General features: G+C 43.2%; 1 protein-coding gene across 2 annotated transcripts in view; it reads right to left on the bottom strand.

Moving 5' to 3' along the window:
- Nucleotides 1–15,508, bottom strand: part of CPXM2 (carboxypeptidase X, M14 family member 2) — a 117,868-nt gene that overhangs the window by 65,334 nt on the left and 37,026 nt on the right. For both annotated transcript variants that reach the window (XM_074373439.1, XM_010952911.3), the window contains one exon: nucleotides 5,844–5,983. In XM_074373439.1, coding sequence (XP_074229540.1) covers nucleotides 5,844–5,983 — 140 coding nt within the window. The remainder of the gene's footprint in view (nucleotides 1–5,843; nucleotides 5,984–15,508) is intronic.

The raw sequence follows: 15,508 nt of genomic DNA, 5'->3' as shown, positions 1-15,508 counted from the left end.
GGCAGGTTCCATCTCCATCCGCCGTCTCCGGATCAACCTCCTCCAGCCGCTTCCGTGTGTGCCTCTGCCTCTTCTCACACAGACCCCACAGCTCCTCAGCTGCCTCCCACCCCTTCTCCCGAGCTTGGGTCCAGCGTGACTTGGAGATTCTTCCAACAGGAACAGCACTGAGCAGCCAACCCACAACCTCAAGATTCCAACATCTGCTCCTCTCCAACCCTCTCCCCATCCCTCCCTGACCCCAGTCATCACCTCTGCTGCCCCCCGCGGAGTCCCCGGATGGCCAGTGTCCTCTGCTTCCAAGTTTCTATCCCTTCTGAAGCCTCATCTCCCCCACGGGCTCTTTTAACTTGACCTCAGCTTCCAGGGAATCAGCCCTCTGGCTCTGGCTCCTTCCTGACCAGCTCTGGATTTCAACATCAGAACCCTTTACTCCGAACTCTGTGTGTCCTAAAAGGTCCCCTGATGCCCTTGTCCCTGGACCCCCTCCAGCTGCACTGCCATCAACTCTACCGCCCCCTCAGTGGAGAACTGGGTGCCAAATGGGACCCTTACAATTCCATGAGCTCAGGACGCCAGCCAAGCCCTCCCAGCAACAGCACAGATAATCTCCAATAATCTCCCTGTCCTTTTTCTTGAAGTTTCCAACCCCTAAATCTGCCATACTCACTGTTGGCAGAGGATCTGCCCCCTACTTCACCAAAAATAGAAAACCCTTACTGCCCCACTCTACCGTCTCAGGACCAGGAGATGCTCCACCTTCCAGGAGGAGCCCCTGCACCATGTCAGCCCCACTACTTACCACCGCCCGCGCCCCTCAGGGACCAGCCCCATCAGCCACCTGCCCCTCCTATGAGCACAGCTGTCTCCAGGAAAAGAGCAGGAGAATGGCCTTTCCTTGACCTTGTTTCCCTCTGGTTTGGGAACCGCATCTGCTCCTTTGCTTCACCATCAGAATTCCCAAAGGGGAAGCCTACATTCGGAGTCTCGGCTAAGACTTTGCACTTGACCAACAGAAAACCAAGCCTCTGCAGGCTGGGGCTGTCTCATCTCCATCTCTGTGTCCTCAGCCACAAGCCCGGCTCACAGCTCACACCATTCATCTTGCTCTCGTTAGCCTAACTGCTTTTACAAAATCCAGCCAACCAGTCAAACTTTCCCCAGCCCTCACCTTACAAACCTGTCGACCAAATCGCTGCTTCTCTTTAAGGACACATTTACAGACTGAGAGAGGATGAGAATTCTTCTGTTTATCAAATAATTAAAATTTAAAACATTTGGTTACTTTAAATCGCCTGTATTTTGCCCACGTCATTAGAAGCATCTGTTCATCCCAGGCAGAATAATTAACTTTTCAATCATCACGTTGGTTATAATTGTAACGCTCACAGACCTAGCATACTTTCTGAAATCAGGAAAGTGAAAGACTGGCTTTTACTAGTATGTTAACGTTTCACTAAATTGCAGCACAGTGGGGAAGGATCGTTTATATTAGTGAGAAACACAAGCTATTCAATATCATGAAAACAATTATATTTTATTACTTTCAAACATCATGAATTATTTGAAAATTATTAAAACTAGAAGACAGAGGTTTTCATAAACTTGGTTATTAACTAGTCATGGACCATGGCTAAGTGTCATGACCTGCCTTCAGATCGTCACATCCTTTACACCTGACAACAGCCCTCCTGTTGCCATCCCACGTGTGTTCTGTGCTAATTCTAGCGGACCTGTCAATACAGTGCATTCTTCCACCAGACTGAGAGCTCCCTGCAGGCAGGCCACTTCCTGTACAGAGTGCTCAAGGGTTAAACAGATGAAAAGGATGTCCAGAACAAATTAGACGATGGATATTCATTGAAAAGTACCAACTATAAAGGTTTCAGAAATGAAAAACATTAATAGCGTTCTTAAATATATACATTGTAACTCCAAAGTGCCTGTACATTCTAAAAACCAGGCAGACAATATTCATAAAAAGCAATAACCATTTGGCCAACCCTAAGGAGTCATTGCGCCATTTCCCTTCTATTTCTACAATATCGCCAACCAAAACGCAGCATGCTGAGAGGCGGGTATGTTCTGCCCATTTAACTAGAAAAATCAAACTCTTAATTCCAGCTCTTGCTATTGCTTGCTTGGTTTGAATCCCACGTCTGCCTGAATTCTACGCAGGATTCAGGAAGAAGCAATCAGAACCTGGAGCTGGCAGGATTGTAACCTGCAGAGAGGCACTTTTCTGCTGATTAATGTGTTCGTTACACAGAGATACTTGGATGAATGCGTCCTCTGAGGATGCCCCCATGATGGGGAGAGGGGAGGGCCAGGCAGGCAGCGCTTCCCTACCCCTGCCACCAGATTCACAAGAAGCAGCCTCACCTGTCCGTATGCTTCAAATCTTTCCAGGAAAGACTTTATATGAAGGAAGATCTGTAGACAAAAATAAAGCCTGAAAGCCGCTGTTTCTAGATAAACCCAAGGAGGTGCAGAGGGAAGAAAGTACCATTTGTTGAGCACTTATTATGTGCTGGGCAATTTTAAAACATCATAACGTAACTGCATTTAACTTTCAGCACATCTTTTTGAGCTGGATTGTAGTTAACCCATTTTAGAGAAGAGCAAATTGAGGTTTGGGGAAGAGAAATCTCATAGACAGCAGGAGTCAGCCATGGTGTGGTTCCAAAGCCACACTGTTCTACGTGCCTCCATCTCTAGAAATCCTTTTCACTTCTCAACCTCCTTCCACGACCCCTTCCTTCTTCCCCTTACAACTGAAGCCTGCTCTCAGTCATTAACACTCATAAATTCACTCGTCACCATTCGGTGTCAATGAGTCTTTGTCAAGTTTTACTTCCTAACAATTTTCATTCATTAAAGAATCATCGATTGACAATGTATTAGATGCCTGGTATTTACTGGACAAGGGCCCAGAAACACAGACTATCAAGGCATTGTCTGTATCAAATACTCACAGGTTAGTGCGGAAAACTACAGAAAGCAACAAATAGGAATATTAAAAATGGTACCATAGATGGCTGAACCGGGAACAGTGCGGGGACAGAGGCCACGGGAGAGGCGAAGAGGGACAGCTCCTATCTTTACTATTAGTATTCGGTGATATCTGTTGTTGGCATGTTTTCTGGTCAGACCGGAAGAGACCCCAGTGCCCCCAGCGTTATTCATGCCTCTGGGGAAAAGGGCTCAGATACCAAAATGCACCCTGGTCCATTTCCTCTTCCTCCTTAGTGCAGACAGTCCTATTCCAGGAGGTGAGATAAAGTGAAACTCATCACATTTCTTTTCATTGTCCTTGACTTGAAATACATTTAGACATTAAAAAAAAAAAAAAAAAAAAACCTGACTCTTACAAGCAATTCTATCCCTTGTCTCCCTCTTAGATGCTCCCTTCCTGGGTTAAGTCAAAGAAAGATATTGTTCCACTGCAATTTCTTATTCACCCCAAGCCCTCTTGTGTTTCTAGCAGAAACAGAATGTGAGCGGTACTCCTACCCTGCTCTGTCTTTCTAATCCAGTAATAATCCAACTGCTGAATCCCTAATGATACTGATTACAGAGGTTAATATGCAAGCATTAAGGTGAAATTCCTGCTCTCATGCCATGGACAATCTCAGCTCGGTCTTTCTTTCCAAGTTTCTATTCTCTTGAGCAATTCAACTTTTTTCCTTCTAAAGTTCTCGCCTTTCAGAATCTAAACAGCAAAAACAATTGTTATGGTAATAAGGTTCTGACTGAAGCAAAACTGCAGACCACAGAGCAAAACTCAGCCTCTAGGAACACATCCATAAGTGCTACTGAAAAGTAAAGTGAACAAGATGTGACACACAAAGCAGCACAAACACATAACCAAACGACGTCAGTGTGCACACGTTATCCCAGCTCTGGAAATGTATTTGAGGGAAATAATTCAAAGGAAGAAAAAAAGAAGGTAAATGCTTTCCTACCAAATGAGGTGTGATCGTAGAAACAGGAGATGGTGATAGAGGCATGGCTGAGTAAATTACAGGCTATTAAAAATGATCATTAAGAAGTCTGAGTAACAGCATGAAAAATGTTACGGATACGTCTTCACGTTAAAAATAACAATGGCGTATGTACTATGATTACCGATACACAGAAAAATTATGTCTGCCTAAGGACAGCGGGTTCCTGGGTAATGTTTTTAAACGTCGTTAGACGTTACAGTGTTGTCTTCACAATAAAAAAAAAAGGTCCCGAGGAAAACAGATGATGAGTCATTCCCTGACAACTGTCGTTTTGTAAGAAAGTCCCCTTTATGGTCACAACGACAGGCAGTTAAATGTGAGCACAGGTGCCAGGTTCTCTTTTCGTATCCCAGTTTACTTACTGATTTCCAGGAGTTAAAATTAATCTCATCGACACATTACAGACAGTTTTACTTGGGTGTCAACAGGTAATTAGTAAAACCTGAATGGGACCAAGACATGGGATTTGCAAGTGCAGTGTAGACGGGGCGGGGTGGGGGAGGGGTGGGGGGCAGGAGGATGCTTAGCTGACCAGATCCGTGGTCAGTTTCCCAATGTCTAAATGCAGGGCATCGGTGCTCTTGGCTTCTCAGGGTAGACAGACGTTAGTGGAACTGAAAATTTCTCGTCTAAATTTAGAAAACCAAGGTCCTGCAGCCCGTCCCAGTCCTTGCCTCGGCCCCGCCTCTGCATGTTTGCTGTTCACAGGACTCGAGCCACAGGACCACCCCGCAGAGGCAGCCCTGCCTCTGTCTCCACCACCGGCCCTGGGCTGAGGTGGAAAGGTTTTGTTTTGTTTGCATATACATTTCTTGCTTATTGTACTAAAATGTACATAACATAAAATACATCATTTTCATCATTGGTAAGTGCACAACTCTGGGGCATCAAGTGCATTCACACTATTGTACAACCATCATCTCCATCCGTCTCCAGACACTTTCACCATTCCAAACTAAACTCCACATCCACTGAACAAAAACACCCCATGCTCCCTCCCCTAGACCCTGGAAGCCCCCGTTCTGCTCTGTCTCTATGAGTTTGGCTATTCTTGGAACCTCATGTAAGTGGATCCTACAGTGCTTGTCCTTTTGTGTCTGGTTTATTGCACTCAACATACTGTCCTCAGAGCTCATCCAGGTTGTAGCATGTCTCAGAATTTCCTTCCTCTTTAAGGCTGAATAATATTCCATTGTGTGTACGTACAATGAGATGGAAAGTTCTAAGGGGCTACAGTCCATCTCTCTTGAGATTACAATGGTGACTGACTCAGTCCTGCTTCAAGCTCAAATCTGAAAAACATGTTTCCATCTCACTCTCAGGCCCACACTGGCTTCCCCTTCAATTCTACCACTCCTCTAGTAGGTCATTACTTGGGAACCTGCTTAGACGTCATCTTTCCTCCCATAGTCTGTAGAAAGATTCATACCTTCTAGGCCAGGACAGTGGCTGGAGCCTGTTACCTGTCGCTCACTGCTTGTACAGAGCTCCTACCTTGAGCCGTGTTCAGTCCACCAGTCAGGGCACCAAGAACTCGCCCCAGATCCAAGATGGCAGCTCCCGGCCTAAACCGCATTGTTTTGATAGCACCTTCGTCTACTGAGCATAACCTGTGGCCCCCTCTCCCTGTTCCTGCACCAGGGGAAGGTGTTATTCCAAAACATGTGCCTTCCTGGCACGTCTGCGGCAAACCGAGGCTCCCATCCTCACTGCACCTTCTTCCCTTCCACTGCCCATCACCAGATGCCTCTCTGCAACTTCCCTGACTCTGTCTAAACCCTGGGACTTTAGACCCAAGGCCCAGAGTCTAGGAAGCCCAGGTTCAGCCACACTTACAGCCAGAGTGAGTTCCTCCCTTGAGTGATGACACCAGTGAATCTGGTCAGACGTCTGGCGTCCACTTCAATCCACTGACGGAGGTCATTCCTCCCTGCGCACCAGGCCCCGTCATAAAAATCATTTTCATTAATACCCGCCTGAAAAGAAAGAGAGAAGTGTTCTTCAGAAAGACCCAGAATAGAAAATTAAGACAAAATTTTTATGAGACTTTGAGGGAGGGGGATGGAGGGGATAGAAGAGAATGAGGAAGGAGATAAAGAAAAAAATCAGTGTGCCCTGAATTCCTGATTCTAAGTCATAGAAAGGAGTTGCTTATTATTAACAAGTTGGAAATGTTCCAATATGATGTGTCCTCCTCTTGCCCCGTGTGAAAGATGAGATTTAATGAGTTCTCCGACTACTCATTCATCCAACAGACACAGACCGTCTCCTCCGTACCAGCCTACACACGCCAGGTGCTGGGAGTACAAGGTGAGTCGTTCCCTCCTGGAACCTCAAGATCCAGGCAGGAAGAAAGACATGAAAATAGAACACAACAGGGCACGTGTTATTTCAGGAATAGGAGCAAACTGCTCGGGGAGCGTTCAGGCAGAGCACAGAGCTTCGGCCGGGGGAGAGCACGGACAGAAAGCCCCAAGGCAGAGGCGATATTTTAACTGGGTGTTGAAGGTTGCGTTTTTCTACTAAAAATTTATTCATTAGCATTTAAGTCATTTCATGGGTTTGCATATCAGCTGCCATTGCTACCAAAGATTCTCTTGATCTGAATTGACAAGGGAGCTGAAGTTTCTGCTCTGGAATTTTCCCTATATTATCACCATCTGAAGAGACAATTCCCTGATCTTAGGAAACAAAAGGTGAGCAGAGAAACTTCCTAATTTACTAAGACCCTTTCTGCATTCATCCCGTTTTCCCCAAGGCTATTTTACAAGTACGTCATCAGATGAGAAAAAGTCTAAACGATATTCAAGAAATAAAAATAACAGGCCGGCGGAGTGGGTGTAGCTCAGTGGTAGAGCACATGCTTAGCATGCATGGGATCCTGGATTCAGTCCCCAGTACCTCCATTAAAATAAATTAAATAAAAACCTAATTACCCCCCCCAAAAAAAAAGACTGATTAAAAATAAATTAATAAAATAATAAAAGATTAATTTAAAAAAATGATAGGCCAGCCCATCTTCCCTAGCTCTGAGTATTTTCAGCTTAAATTCTGCGACAGCTTTACTTTGAATGGCCAACAGTGATGAGAAACTCAGAGCCCAGCTATAGGAAAAGAACAGCTGGGTTCAGGGTCCCACTAAGCAGAACTCACCCACCACTGCACCAGCTAACAGAAGGCTCGCATCAAGACCAACACAGGGTATGCATTCCCAGTCCACTCCAGAAACAATCTTGAAAGAGCTTTGAAAGCAAATGTCAGAATGCTAACTCATATGGTCTTCTGCAAGCACTACCGTTTCAAACACAGGTGAATAAAAAAGCTGTCAGTCAACATTCTCCAGAAACCCAAGCTCTCGATTAACCAGCACCTCCATGTCTGGTGGTGCACGAGGTGTCTGTAATAAGGACCTAGAAGTGCTGCAAGGTTCCGCCTTCTAGAGCCATCAAAGAAAGGCTAAATTCTGCAAGTGTGTGTTACTGGTCCTTACCTGTGCTTCAGTGCGTTTTGTTAAAGTGATGGCAACTCTTAAATATAACCTCTCATTTCCCAACAAGGCCAGTCAGCAGGGAGCTCACCATCCCAGCCTAAAGGGTATCATTACACCACTGCTCCCTTCCTTCACCTGAGGCACTTATCCCCCGCAAGGGAGGAGACCTGCAGCACAGTAATGACCTACAACATCACAGTTCATCTTCTTTCAAGAAACCATAACACATGCTGCGTTTTTGTTGTGTTTCCTCTTTTCTCATAAGTCGCCCATGAGACTGGTGCTTAGAATAGTTCCATTCATTTACCGAAATTAACCTTCACCTTGCCTCTGACAAATGTCAAGTAATGGCCCAGGCAATAGGAATACAAAGGTAGACACCACGGGCCGCCCTGCCTTCCCAGAGCTCAGGACAGGCAGACGGACTGAGGCCCTTCTGTGGTCTCGTGTCTTGGTCTTGGCATCTCCAGATCACCCACTGCACAGTGCGCAGATTAAGAGCTTGTGCTCCCAGGTCCCATCTGGGTATGAATTTCAGCTCTAAAACCCCCATCCTGTATAAACTCAGGCAGTTTGCTCACATGCTCTGTGCCTCTGTTTCCTCACTGTTCAAAGTGGGCGCAGTGATCATTTCTGCTTTCAACAAGGCCTGGCACTTAGTTCGCATGGGCTCAAAAAGAATTGAATACTCAACACATGTTAGTTATCAGTACATCTGAAACAATGAATATTTCGTACATCACGGAAATATGGGTGTTTTCGAATTAATTCACATTTTACAAAATGCTAGGGAATTGCAATACTATTCCAGTTAATTGATGTCACATTTTCTACCACCCCAAATATCCAGAATAGAGTTATAAAATCTAAAAAACGAGGAGGCCCACTGTCTAAAGTTCTCAACAGGAATCCATACTGCACCCCCTCCCTCCCCAGGGGATATCTGACAATGTTTGGAAGGGTTTGGGGCTGTCACAACTCAGGGAGGTGTGTGCAACTGGCAACTAACAGGCAGAGGCCAGAGATGCTGCTGAACATTCTACAATGCACAGGACAGCCCCCGTCACAAGGAGTTGTCCAGCCCAAAATGCCGATCGTGCCGAGGTTACAAAAGCCGGCTCATGGGCTAAGCGGACAAGAAAGAGCTGCCACGCAGCCCAGGATGTTTACCCCTGTGGGATCACGGAAGCTTAGAGCAGGTGGTCTCATGCCATTTGACCCAAGTCTACAAACTGGGATCTGTAAATTGAATTCTACAGTTCCTGGTTTTGCCAGCCTGGATATTTAGCTTCTGCTCCAATCTCAGTTCTTTCTGAGCATACTAGACAGACAATTAAATGTAATAAGGTGTCAGGGGATTGAAGAGCTGAAGCTGACTCTTTGGGAAATGACATCCACCTCTGCAAAATCAATTACGAATTTATAAAGCAAGCGTCCAGGAGAATTCAATAAAAGAGGAGACGCCAGCCCTAGAGATGTCACCAAATTATACCAGGGTGCCAAAAATGATATTAGTAAAATGTCTGAGAAACCAAGAAACATATATCCTTTTCTGTCTAATAATGCAGAGAAATACTTCATAAATTTTGGAGGAATTTCAATCAGAAGTTGTTGAAATAAAAGGCTTGATTCCTTAGTCTAGTTTTGAAAACCCCACTCACATGGAATGATTATTTGTACTACAGCACCAAATATATTAAGAATTAACGTTATTTTCTCAAGGCAATTGTTACAGGCATCATTTCTTTACCTTTAAAAGTCCCCACCAATGAATCTAACAGACTACATTTCATGTAAGATAAACGTGGGAATTATTAATTCTATAACAAACAGAAAACCTGACACTACCCATTTAAGATCAATCAAATAGGATTTTTCTGTTTCAAAATGATGGAGTAAATATGTTGGTTTGTTTATGTTATTTTCTCAAAAACTCCACCAAACAAAGAAAATAAGATAAAGAAATACAACCCCTGATCTCTGATAAGACTAGGAGACATTTGTCATGCCCAAATTACTACATATGAAGGCAGAAATTAGATGGAGGAATATTGAATGACTCAGCAAGAGAAGGAAGTGCTGACTTAGGACGAACACACCAAGGAGAAGCCACAAAGAACCCAAGAAAGCACAGAAACCAGATTCTCGGGCATCCTGGAAGGTGAGAGTGAGGCAGGGCTGAAAACGGGGCATTGATTCAAACTGTGTATTAACAAATCTAGATTCTCATGTCCCCATCCTCACTCTGCAGAAGACCTGAATTTTTTCTCTTAAAAAAATTCAAAAAGACACATGCATCCCAATGTTCATAGCAGCACTATTTACAACAGCCAAGACATGGATACAACCTGAACGTCCATCGAAAGATGATTGGATAAAGAAGTTGTGGTACATTTATATAATGAAATACTACTCAGCCGTAAAAAATAATAAAATGCCATTTGCACCAACATGGATGAACCTGGAGATTGTCATACTAAGTGAAGTAAGTCAGACAAAAAAAGAAAAATACCATATGATATCACTTATGTGTGGAATCTAAATTAAAGAAAGACAAACAAACTTATTTACAAAACAGAAGCAGACTCACAGACATAGAACACAAACTTATGGTTATGGGGGGGGCAGGCAGGAAGTGGGTGGGAAGGGATAAATTGGGAGTTTGAGATTTGTGGATACTAACTAATACATATAAAATAGATAAACAACAAGTTTATAACACAGGGAACCGTATTCAATATCTTGTGGTAACATACGGTGAAGAAGAATTGAGAACAAATGTATGTATGTTCCTACATGACTGAAGCATTGTGCTGTACACCAGAAATTGACACAACATTGTAAACTGACTGTACTTCAGTAAAAATATATTAAAAAAAAAAAAAAACCAGAGATGCTCTGGACTTGGGGACCCCAAACACAGAGGAGGGCAGGTGTGATACAGTAAGTAAAAACAGGGAGTTCAGTGGGTATCAGCAGATGACCCACCTCCCTTCCTCCATGCAATTTTGGAATACAATGCAGCCAGGACAAACAAAAAATAAACTAAAACTATAATGGAGAACAGGAGAAAACCTCAAAGAAACTACAATTAATATCCCTTGAGAGAGAAGATCTTACTTGCATGAAACAAGAATAGGATATTCTTAGAAAAGAAAAGGTCGTGCATGAGAAAGAGCTCTTGGAATGTGAAAATTCCAATAACAATAGACAATAAGAGAAAAATAAGAAGGGCAGAGGGAGAAATCAGAGATTTTTGGGGGGAAAGTAATTACAAAAAATGCTATGTGATAATGTCCCAGATCTCTAAGGCTTAAGTCTCTGAAGAACTAAGAATACAATACAATGAATAAAATAAGATCTACACCGAGAGACACTATGGTGAATTTCAAAACATCAGAAATAAAGAGAAGATCCTAAAAGCTTCCAAAGAAGAAACAAATAATAACAAAGAAAAAAAGAGTAATCCCTTAGAGTGATCTGAGAGGCTGTCATCTCGGCTCCATTCCTCCTACCAAATAAAACATAACTCAACTTAAAAAAAAAAAAAAAGAAAAGAAAAGAAAAAAGAGTAAGAAGAGAGGAATTCTCAACAGCAACTTCTGAAGCTGAAGAACGGGGAGATAATGACTGCAAAATTCTGTAGGAAAAGATTCTCCATCCTAGCATTTTACACTCACCCAGACTACCGATCAATGTGATGGCAAAATAAAGACAGTTTTCAGTTTCACAGATCCTCAAAAAATTTCTCAGGTACCATTGCCATGAAGCTACTACAGGATGTGCCCCACAAAAAATGAGGCAGAACACCAAAAAGAGGATGATGTCAGATCCAGCAACCAAGGGTTCCAACACAGGATTCTCAGAATGATGGAAAAGCAAGTCCCAAGACAGTCATGCTGTGGAAGATGTAGAAAGCACCCCATTCAGCAGGTCAAAGGGCTCTTGAAAGGATGTCTAGAGAAACATATAAAAAAAAGGGGAGACTAAAAACCATTGTACAGATCTGACCTTATAGAAAGTTACACAGAGGGTGTTTTACAGACCCAGACTATTGCAGGGTATGGGAGATTGTTTCCAAAAACATGAGCAGTTTCAGGAAAACAAAAAGTTGTCAAGAAATCATATAAAAGGAATTATTTCTTGGTTCAAAATGATGATAATTCTTGCTCAGTAGTAAGCAATATTTACAGTCATAATAGTAAAAACCTCCAATGTAGATTTACCCAAAATTTGAGATACAATCATATTGAGAAGATTAAAGAGAGATAAAGTGGTAATAAAAAATTGAGCTTAAATTCTTATCTTCAAAAGATAAAGTTGAAAATTTATAAACATATATATATGCATATTATTTAAAAGTTAAGATTTAAATGCCCAAAGAAACAAAAAAAAACTTGGAAGTAGTTGCCCCATTCACATCATTTCACGGTATCCAGGGGTGGGATGGGGTGTGGAACACCTTGACAGGGACCATTGCTCTGTTTTTGTTTTTGTTTTTGTTTTTTCCAACTTTGTTGAGGAATAACTGACAGATACCGTTGTACCTATTTAAGTGGACAATGTGATGATTTGCTATGCATACACGTTATGAAATGATTACGAAGATCAAGACGATTAATACATCCATCACCTTAAGTATTAACTCATTTTTTGTTTGTGTGGTGAGAATGCTTAAGATTTAACTCTCAACAACTTTTAAGTATTATACAATATTGTATTATTAACTATAATGACCATGCTGTATATTAGATCCTTTGAACTTTTTCTTCTTATAACTGAAAATTTACACCCTTTAACCTACATCTCCTCATTTCCCTCCCCGTCAGCCCCTGGCAATGACCATTCTATTGTTTATTTGTTACAATCCCTTAATACTTTGATTTCTTTAACCATTTGCTTGTAAAACTGATTCAAATCAATTTTAATTTTAATTTTAAAAAGGGACAGGGGATGCCCAGATATAGAGGGTAACTGATATAAAGCCTACTTTATTATTCTTTAATTTTCCAGGTGTCTATAGAGAGCCTACTACGTGCTAGGCATTAGGCAAAGTGCTTTGCTTGACAGCATATATAGAAAACTGGGAATCTTAAAACCTCTGCTGTTGTAAAATCACGGATCTGCACATTTCATGATCATGGGCTGCCTCTACACAGAAACATCTGGAAACAAATTAAAAAGTTATATTCAAGTGAATGTAACTATTTAGCAATTCCAGGGTAACTGACACAGTTACCACTTTGCAAACATAGCACAGGGCTATTCGGACAGAAAGAGAATAAAGTAAGAGTTATTTTTAAATATTTCTGAGGGAAAAAAAATCTTAGAAGCAGAGGCTGAAACTTTACAGTTACCAATAAGTTACCTCCCTTGGAGGGAGGGGTTACCTAAAAATGTTAGATGTTCATCTGATTAATAGTTAAGTAACTAATCTCCCATAAAAGGCCATAATGTGGTCTCAAAATCTACCTTCGGTAAACCTCTGTGATAAACGTGATAAAGCCATAAAGTGGCCTGGGTGCAAATCAACTGATCCTTCTGCAAATTAGCAGAGCGCCCTGTCAGCTCAGACCTTAATCATGAGCAAAGTCGGTTAAAAACAAATACTCGTTTTTAAAGCCGTTTTTAAAACCCCAAACCGATTTTTAAACATTTCCTTGCACTGGCCAAGGAAACCAATAAACATCTAGAGTTTGAAATTTTAAAAATTATGTAGGAAATCTAGTAAGTACACCTTAAACCATGTATTAATTTTTTTTAAAAAAATAAAAAGATTGGGAAAGAAATGCATTAATTGAAATAGACAGTAAAAGTCTTTCATATCAACATTCTAATTCAATTCAGCTAACATCTGGGAAGCACTTGGGTCACTATTATTGTGTGTCTGTGGAATATGTAGCTTAATTCTCAAAATAAACAATTACTGATTCACCTATCAGTGATGTACCTAAAGACACAGGGTGTGCTCCCAGGATCCAGGGAGGCAGCCCAGCATGGAACCACTTTTGCAGCCCCATCCAGGCTACGTTCAAGCCCAGGTTCCACAGCTCATTGTCTACATACCCCCCAGTTAGGTCAGCCTGTCTGTAAAATGGGTAGAAACAGTATCCACTGATGGGATGTTTGACAAGCCACACGGGAAGTACCGTGTAGCGCCTGGCCCACAGTAAGCACTCCGTCAAGGGAAGCCACTGCGGGTACAAGCTTGACCCACTTCGTCTTAGGGATGTTAGACACACCTGTGAACCTGTGATTGAATTCACTTTATGCTACATCTAAGTTTTCTAAGTTTTTAGCTCATTGACAGATGTTCTTTGTTTTAACGAATCACCAACTTAGTCTGCTTTTATTGCTTCTTTTGCTTTTGCTTTATCTTTACATATCGACCAGTTTACTTTATTTTAACTGCGTGTTTCCTCCGAAATTTTTAAAGGTGTATCTTCATTTTAGAAGACAGCCCTAAAGAACCTGATGACTGGTGTCCTTATAAGAAGGGGAAATTTGGATACAGAGACAGACACACCGAGCGGGAAGATGACGGAGGGGCATGTAGGGAGACTCCCGGTGACCATGGAGACAGAGGGATGCAACTACAAGCCACGGAACAGCATGGGATGCCTGGGGACCAGAAGCTGGAAAAGGCAAGCCTTTCCTAGAGGCTTCAGAGGGAACGCAGACCTACACACACTTCAGTTTCAGACTTCAAGCCTCCAGAATCAGGAGAGAATAAACTCCTGTTGTTTCAAGCTGCCCAGTTCGTGGTGCTTTGCTATGGAAGCCCCAGGAATCTGATGCACCTGGTCCTCTCCTTCTGCGTATTCGTTATAGCTTATACTTGTGCATTCCCCGGTGAGCTTTTCAAAAATAACTTCATTTCCCCATGAGGTTATCAAAGTCATGGGACGAAAACCATCAGTGGCATCCTTGACTCCTCTGTTTATCTCTCACGCCCCTCGTCCAAACCTCATCCACCTCCTCATCAGAAAGTTCTACTTTCGAAACATCCCAAGTTCACCCGCTTCTCCTCACCTCCACAGCCCTGTCTTGGCCGGAGCCAGCACCCTCTCTGGTCTGGGATGCTGAAGGCACCGCCTCCCAGGCCCCTGGCTTGGACGTCCTACGTCAACCCAGTGACTAGGCGGCTTCTTTGCGCCTATAAAGCAGAGTATGTCATTCTAGTGCCCCAAACCTTTCCAGGTCCCTCAGCTGACCTAAGAATAAAAGCCAAAGTCTCCCCAGTGTTACCTCTGGGCCAGCATCTCCTCCCCTCAAGACACACTGGGCTCGGCCACACCTGCCTTCCGCTGCTCCTCGGTATTATCAGGTACCTGATAATTCGGGCCTGCTGTCACCGCAGGACCTCTGCTCAGGCCACTCCCACTGCCTGGATGCTCCTCCCACAGCCACTTAACCCTCTGCTGATCCTCAAGCCAACCTGGTCAAAACATCACCTCCTGAATGAAGCCTATCTGAATCACCTTTAACTAAAACCAGCCCCCCTCCCCAGAGCTGGCCCTCCCGACCCTACCGCCAGCTTCAAGTTTGTTTTTCTTCTCTCCATAGCACTTATCGCCTTCTAACATACCGTAAAAGTGATATTTTATTACATTTCTTGCTTTGTATGCCTCCTTCCCACTAGATTGTAAGCTTCCAGATGGCAAGGCTCTTTGTTTGGTCACTAAGGCAGCCCCGGTACCTAGAACAGGGCCCGGCACACAGGAAGTCCCCCATAAATGTCTGCTCAAAGATCAGGACCCATTTCCGGTCCAGCTCATCATCGTCTCCCCAGGACTTATGATAGGGCCTGCCTCGCACCAATAAAGTCCCCTGGAGGTGGTGGGGTTTTTAATTAAATGAATAAACCAAAGAAAGAATCTGCTCTGATCTCTCTTTCCCTCCTCCTCACCTTTCCCTGTCTTTCATCATTGTCCCCGACACTGTCGTCTCTGCTCGGGCAGCATGTGTCGTGTGCACTGAGGCCCTAGCTCAGGATGACCCGCACACCCGA

Source organism: Camelus bactrianus, chromosome 11 (assembly GCF_048773025.1).
Source record: "Camelus bactrianus isolate YW-2024 breed Bactrian camel chromosome 11, ASM4877302v1, whole genome shotgun sequence".
Lineage (NCBI taxonomy): Eukaryota > Metazoa > Chordata > Mammalia > Artiodactyla > Camelidae > Camelus > Camelus bactrianus.
This window is presented reverse-complemented; position numbering and strand designations above follow the sequence as displayed.